This window comes from Taurulus bubalis (assembly GCF_910589615.1).
Source record: "Taurulus bubalis genome assembly, chromosome: 11".
NCBI classification, from domain to species: Eukaryota; Metazoa; Chordata; class Actinopteri; order Perciformes; family Cottidae; genus Taurulus; species Taurulus bubalis.
Genome location: NC_136599.1, coordinates 8,097,363 through 8,104,873, shown reverse-complemented (window position 1 = coordinate 8,104,873; position 7,511 = coordinate 8,097,363). Strand labels below are relative to the sequence as shown.

The following is a 7,511-nucleotide window of genomic DNA, read 5'->3' as shown; positions in this document are numbered from 1 at the left end:
GGGGGTAATGGGACTCTGGGTCAGTTGGTGAGAGTGAAATTAGGAGGGGGAGAAATTCCTCTGAGAGCTGCATTCCCTCTGTACATCAGGCTATATCTGGAGCAGCCAGAGGAGGGACAAAACAGGAACTGATAAGGGAGGCCGTGAAAACGAAGATAGTTGACTTGGCCAAGTGAGTCGCTCGGATTGAGAGGAAAGTGAAGGAGAAGTAGGGACACGGGAACTACGGCTTGTGGGGAACGTGAAGCATACACACTCACAATGGTGGGCCAAGTAAACAACCCCAGTGCCACAGAGAGGGACAACAGCACAGTTTGACAAATCGGTCTGGTGAAAGCAGATGACGAGCGGAAAGAAATTACACAGACCAGACATCTGATTTACATGCTGCTACTGTTTCAATGAGCAATTTATTGCTGCCGTTACTGGTTTTGTTTGGGCACTGGCCCCTGCTCAATTAAGCATAAAAATGCAAAGCAGCACAGTGTGCCCTTTGTGCATGGAAACAAAAGTGGAGTGTTGAATTATCTCCGTTGATAAAAACACATGCAGACCTATTTCTAGCCCATTCATTAGTGTGGAGATGCCAAAGACGAGTCAACGGTCGACATCCAGGGCACAGCCTCGACATTCCTTACCTGTGACTGTTTTCAGACTTACGTGCAAACAGATAAAACTATTTTGTTCATAAGAGCAGCTTTTCTATGACGGTAACAAATTCTGTTTTAGTGCATAACATGTTTATGTGAAAAAACATTTCCCAAATCTCATTCCTTATCTGCACCCAGCACAGCAGACCTGTCCGTGATGAGATCCATCTCTGCTGCAGGCAGTCAAAACATATCGCAAGCAACTTCTTGTCTAAGATGGAGTAGTGGTACCACAGAAATCATGCACACACAAAAGACAGAAGAAAAGCTGCCATTTGGTGCCATGGACAGTTATTTATAGTGCAAAAAAGGAAAAGAGACACTAGGACGTTGTCATATGTCTCAATATCTCTAAAGAATGCAGCAGACATGTAAATCCTTCGTATTAGCTGTGCTGAAGAGTCCATGAATTAAACACTTCATCCCTCCTGGCTGCAGATCTGCAGTTCAGTAGCTGACCCTGACTTCTGGTCTCCCTGAGGGGGCTAAACAAAATCAACTTTTCTCCAGGACAGACCATGAACCACTGTGCGCGCACACGCACACACACACACACACACACACACACACACACACACACACACACACACACACACTAAAAGCTTCTATACAGTTGGGCCAGTGTGGGAGTAGGATCTTACCTTCTTGGACACGTGGAAGGTTGGACTGGTCAATTTCCAGCTCTGCCATCATTGTCCCCGTTGTGTCACAGTCTCATGGTGATACAGAAGACCCTGACACCAGAAAGGGATGTTTTTTTTTTTTTTTTTTATCTGGCTAAGTGAAGGCAAGGTACACACCAGAGGGAGAGACACCTCCGAGCTAACCACACAAAGAGACATTTGGTGCACATTAGTGTCTGGAAGTTAAAACACACACTGAGGTTTATCTCAGTGGTGTTAATGCAAAACAAAAAAGTAAATGACTAACACACTCAGCAAGACAGTATTTTCTGACAGTAACCAAGCTAACACGAGCAGTGCTGCTGCTGACAGCGACGTTAAGCTAACTATCAATTAAAACACTATAACGTTGTCAGCATTGAAGTGGGCCACTTGTTGGTCGAGCAAAGCAACAAATAAGAACTAATACTGTAAGAGTAAACGTGTTATAACATACCTGTTCCCAGCACGCTGCCCACACAGGCTACAGTGTTGTGTCTGTACGCGCAGCCTATTCAACAAGTACCAAAACAATTGAGCCAAGAGTCAACTTCGTCCGCTCCGTCGCACTTTCCCTCCCTTCCTCTCTTCTTTCTGTGTCTCTGAAATTCATCCGAAACGCGCTTGGCCGTTTTCCTAACGCCTGTACTTTCGGTGTGAATTGTAGACACAAAAACGACGGAGGTTGTCGACTGAATGAAACAAAGCCCCGGACGTCAAACTCGTGATGGGAAGCCAGGGGGGACAAACTTAACCCACAAAGTCTGTCGCTCCGACTGCCTCTTCGCGGCTCCTGTTCGGCGGCGGTGGGGGGCGTTCAACGGCTGATGCCTTCAGGTGCTCCTTCAAGCTCAGGCGTATGGAAACCGGTCACGATGTCATCCAGCGGAAATGACAATTCACCTTATTTCTGATTTTCCTTGCGGTTTGGTTTGTCTTTAAACGTATTGGAATAATGCACAGATACTTCTGATAATCGGGGTTAAAGACCAGCCGCCTAAAGTAAAAAAGTTAGACTACGGATTAGGCAGCGTAGAGAAAAGGCCCACTGTCCGGCAACACAACAGTAGACTTTCACCTTCACTTTGTGACACCCATCCTACACAATTTTAGGACCGTCAACATGTCTGCAAATCGAATATCATACAAGCCAAGTCAAAGCCAATGCACCAAACTTCGTGCGTGTACTGAATTGCACTTTTTTCGAACAGTTAGTGAAGGCAACTTCTCATTACACGCTCTTCTGGCGTTTTCAAAGCAGAAAAGTGTGTCTGCATTTTTATTATTTTAATTAACAAACAATTGGATAAAAAAGTTCAAATATTATCGGGGAGAAATCTATTTGGTACCGCAAAGTAACCATTTTGGCAACCAGAAGTGTTAAAGCAAGTTATGATAATGTGGCAAACACTTTTTATTGGACTTCAGAGAAATAACAGCAATTGTCAAATGTTCCTCCAGTGTGCATCTAAATCTTTTAGATTGGGAGGGAACCAACTGATTTAATCAGGTAGGCAGGAAACTATCTTGGAAAGTATAATGCATATGTCAAAAATAATACTAAAAGTCCCATTTCTGAGGAAGATCATATGCTTCTTATATTACTTCTAATATGGCTAATGTCAGTAATGAAGAGAATTTGTAGGACCTTTTAGGTTTTGAAGGCTACAGGTTTTGTGATTTAATTTGCACGTTGTCAATTTGAGATTCTTTAAATAATCTAAATATAAAATAAACAAATAAAATAAAAAGACTAGTGTCTAGGAAGAGTTTTCCCCCTTAAAGCTACAGTCAAAAGGTTGGAATGGAGGATAATTTTCTGAAAATCTGTAAATTGACCTATTCTATAAACTATTGTATGTGGTTTTCTAGACGTAATGTTGCCCTCTGCTGGCTGAGCATACGTCAGTCAGGATTCCAGTCGGCCGAATATTGTCAACAAGTCATATAAACCTGTCAGGTCACATAGCTTGAATATTACGGCTGTTTGATGTGACGTGGCTTCGGGAGCTATGACCTTCAGCAGATTTAGACTATCTATAAATCAGGTATGTTCAGTTATAATGTGTTTATGTGAAATCAAAGGTTGATAAATAAAACACTGAATCACATCTGAATCGTGTCTACCTATGGGGATATTTCTGTGGTGAAGCTAATTACATTTTTTATTAATGGAGCAATCAAATCCTGCTGTGACTAGAAGTACAAAAGGTACTTCACAAAATTCAGAGGTAGGTTTTTCTGTTTTTACTTCTACATTCACTAGTACCTTAAGAAACTGTAGAGATTTTTTTTCTTTCTGGCAAAACAAATGATACACTTAGAACATAGAACACATTGCATAGCTACTTTAAACCACCCACCAGCTGAGATAATGCAGACTAAGCACTATTTTGGCCATATCCATACAACCGTTTTGCACGTCAATTCGGCAGCATTCTAAACTCTAAATGGGACAGTTTGTCATATTTTGCACTACTTTTGCTCCATCAGCATATTTTACTGCAAATACTTGTTCTCATTCATAATTAACATTTTGAAAGCAAGACTTCTCTATTGAAATATTTCTATACCGAGACACTTACTTTTCGGAAAGTAACTCATTTATTTCATATATCAGGGAAAGTACTCAAATATATAAGTATTTCCATAGGAATTCTTAACAAATACACACAGAGTTAAGTTTAGTCTCTAAACTTTGTTTACGGCGAATGGTCCAGATACTGTTCAGTCCACTCTGCTCTTTTCACACTGATCCAATTTATATTGTATGAATCTCAAGAAGAGTGTCCATTTTGCTTCCAAAACACCTGTACCGGAAATTCTAGATTCCCCATAAAATTGTAAAAGAGTACCCCGTATACAGCAAGATAAACCTCAAAGCATGGAGGAGACTCCATTTAGTTCAGAGGCTTGAATAAACTGGGATTGGCCACGGGGCCTTGACTAATACAGAATATAAATTGTAATAGCTTTTTATGATACAAAGCAAACACCTAATGGAGTGTCTGGCCTTCTTGCAATAAAATGAAATGTCACTGTGGCTCCGTCGCTCCTCATTATCATACAAGAGACTGAACATTGATGTCACACTTCTAATAAATATACAAATGACATACAGAGGTGCAAAATGGGACTCTTTAGTGGCTTTCTCCACCTGTTCCCAGTCTCCATTGACAGGAAAGGTTTGTTCACTGATGCTGTACGTTCTAATAAAGTTGTGTTTTATTGCATGACTAAGAGGAAGTGAACGCACAAGTTTACCATCTCACCAGAACAAGTCCTCTAAATATTATGCATGTATCAATCTGATTCAATGACCCATGGGAAATTAAAATGTCAGATGACTTACGGGCTCCAAGGCCCGACAACATTTTAGCATTTCTACTGAACCAGTAGTTACTGGTGCAAGTAATTAAGCAATTTATGTTAGGAATTATCACCGCATTGTATGCAGCTCCAATTGTGGAGCTTTTTTTAAATTCTCTGTGTGCTTTGAGTCAAGAGGATTCAAATGGCACTAGAGTTTAATGAGCTGGTAGCATAAAAGCATTAGTCATTCGGCCGCCCCGTTTCTCCACCTGCTCCCCTACGGAGTGTTGTTGAGAATGACATCTGAAACACCTGCTTCAATCCCATTTACAAAGACAGTAAAACAGTCAAGCAAGCTGAAGAGCTGGTAAAACACGACTGTGACCTTGAAGCGTTGGCCACGGCACCATAATTCACCTGTGACTGCTTGTTGATTTATCGCACTGAGAAGGGAAGGGACTCTGGATATTGCTGATGGCTGTTTTGGCCAGCAAAAGTGTGTGCCTGCTGCGTGGCATGCGGGGGTGGTGGTGGGGGGGATAGGCAACAGCTAGAAGTATATAACCCAGTTGGGACCAACAGAGCATGTACAAGTCTTTTTTCCACCTGAGGATCACCGAGCGAATCAGAGCCACTTCCAACAACAGCGTCCTGTAGTGATGAAGTGTAACCATCTCCTGTCTTGGGCCTTTTTGCTCGTGGCCTCTGGCCCACTGCTGGCCCACCCCATCACAGAATCTGTGGAGATGCCCTATCCAGGACCCGGTGAGTGGAAAGTCATCTTCACTATGTAGCTTTTATTCACAGAAATTCACTAATTCAGCAACTTGATTTGCATTTTTTGTAATACAATGCTAAATGGTTAGCATAAACTAGACAAATTACCTAAATAAATGTCTCGAAAAAGTACATCACGTGAATCTTTGCCTGTCAGTTGTGCGTTACCAGATTTGCGCGGTTGTTCTTTTTTTCTCAGTATCAGTCGAGGACGGAGGAGTCGGCTCTCTCGACGATCTGTCTCTCTCCGAGCAAACCTTCCCTTCCCGGGATGGCACTGGTCTCAGATATTCCACTCTGATATCTGGGGAGTACAACAAAGATGGTAAGAAACACACACACACTCGGCTCATCTTGTATTAAAGTGCTCATACTCAAACGCAGACACTTTTATCTAGGGGAAATCCCCTCGTTTCTTTTTTGCAGAAACATTGTGCTACAAATTTGAACTGATACACACAATTATACCATCGTCTCCATTTTTCTTTGGTTGGATACCAAGCAGTACTACTGGAGAACCAGGCAGCTGGAGGTATTGATCAGGACCGGATAGTTGTAGTTGCTTTACTCTTCTACCACCTAACAGTCTGACATGCACAGAGACATGGCTCATACAAACAAAAGAACTGTCGTGCCCAATTTAAACATTACATTTTTAGAGAATAACTGGTGCACACCTGACAATTACACAACTAGCAATGAAGTCGTCACCACAGAAATGGACGCGTTTCAGCCATGTGCTTTATGAAGCATTTTCTATGCAACAAGCTGTCATGCGTTATCTCGAATATTAGACTAATCTCATGTTTTATTTCTCTCAGGTGTCAGACCAGGCCTGTTTCCCAGGGGGATGAAAAGAGAGGTGGGCTTTCTACCAATGTAATGCCTTAAACAGCAAAGAAAATAATGCTGTAAATAAAATGTTTATAACTGCTGCTTTATCCTGTGTTTCAGGTCCTATTGGAGAAACAAAGTCTCCTAAATCCTTTCAGCCATGTGTTGGGCATCCGGAAACAGTACAGGAAGAGAGCAGGGAATTCTGAGTGTTTCTGGAAGTACTGCGTCTAAAACAGTCTACATTATGCGACACACACAAGATACAGGGCTTGCACTAAAACATAAATCACTATCTTGCACTCACACAAGTACATGCAGACAATATAAGAAACATCTTGCATGCATGTAGCAGTGGCATGTCTGCACATACAGTGCATGTATGCCCAGGTGCATGCACTCACACATATACACTCACATACATACTGTCAGTATTTGTTAACAAAATTAATAATGCCATAGGTACGTTTGAGATAAATTGTTTGGGGACTTTAAGGCGATTTATTGAAATGACTTGTATGTTGTGTTTAACTATATCCATGTGCACACATTTGTTAAAAGTCATCGGTTGTCTGATATATGACCACATGTATTATACATGTGGAAGTAAAAAGTCATACAGTATTGTTTGTTGAACAGAAATAAAAACTGTATTATAAATACTGTCTCTGCTAATTGTCTTGTCTTGAAACAAAAAGGTGTTGGTGCTAAACATGCAGGCACAAAAAGACTGAGCAAACGTTGTCCTCGAGTTTTCTTCATTTCCTTTTTTTATTATTTTACAGCAGAAAGAATATAAAGCATTCAGAAAACATCTTCCATATTTTAAGGGCAATTCAAAACGTTTTGCATGGCTTCAGCAGCTGAAATATCTTTTTTTTCTTTTTTTTCTTCTTTTTTAAACATATCCATCGAGTCAGTGACGCTTGTACATGCACAATTACAAAAATAAAACTTACAAACAAGAGAAGGGAAGAAAAAGGAGGAAAGCAAAACACATTAGGAGAACCGAGAGGAGATGAAACTTTCAAGGGTTGGGGTCGGGAGCCGAGAAAAATTGGGTCACATAACGAGGAAAGACAGAGAGAAAGACAGCTATAGAGGAGAGGAAAATAGATCTAACACTAGTTCACATGCAAAGTGTCGAGGACCCATAACTTTCTATCAAAGCAGGGTATTTTTTTCTTCTTCTTGGTTTGGAATTGATGAAAACGTGCAGTTCGGTAAAGGGTGCCATATAATTGCTGTCCATAAACTACTGAATGCTTGTCTTGCA

General features: G+C 41.2%; 1 protein-coding gene across 1 annotated transcript; it reads left to right on the top strand.

Moving 5' to 3' along the window:
- The first annotated feature begins 5,276 nt into the window (after window positions 1-5,276).
- On the top strand, window positions 5,277-6,876 carry LOC306744130 (urotensin-2-like). Its single transcript, XM_079226715.1, has 4 exons — window positions 5,277-5,389; window positions 5,601-5,726; window positions 6,223-6,263; window positions 6,356-6,876. Exons 1-4 carry the CDS (start codon window positions 5,284-5,286, stop codon window positions 6,467-6,469), a joined length of 387 nt encoding a protein of 128 aa, XP_079082841.1. The 5' UTR covers window positions 5,277-5,283; the 3' UTR covers window positions 6,470-6,876.
- Window positions 6,877-7,511: the final 635 nt, after the last annotated feature.

Coding starts and splice junctions, on each gene's coding strand:
- LOC306744130 (XM_079226715.1), top strand. CDS start 5,284: ATGAAGTGTAACCATCTCCTGTCTTGGGCCTTTTTGCTCGTGGCCTCT. Junction 5,390..5,600: donor GATGCCCTATCCAGGACCCG/GTGAGTGGAAAG, acceptor TTTTTTTCTCAG/TATCAGTCGAGGACGGAGGA. Junction 6,264..6,355: donor CCAGGGGGATGAAAAGAGAG/GTGGGCTTTCTA, acceptor CCTGTGTTTCAG/GTCCTATTGGAGAAACAAAG.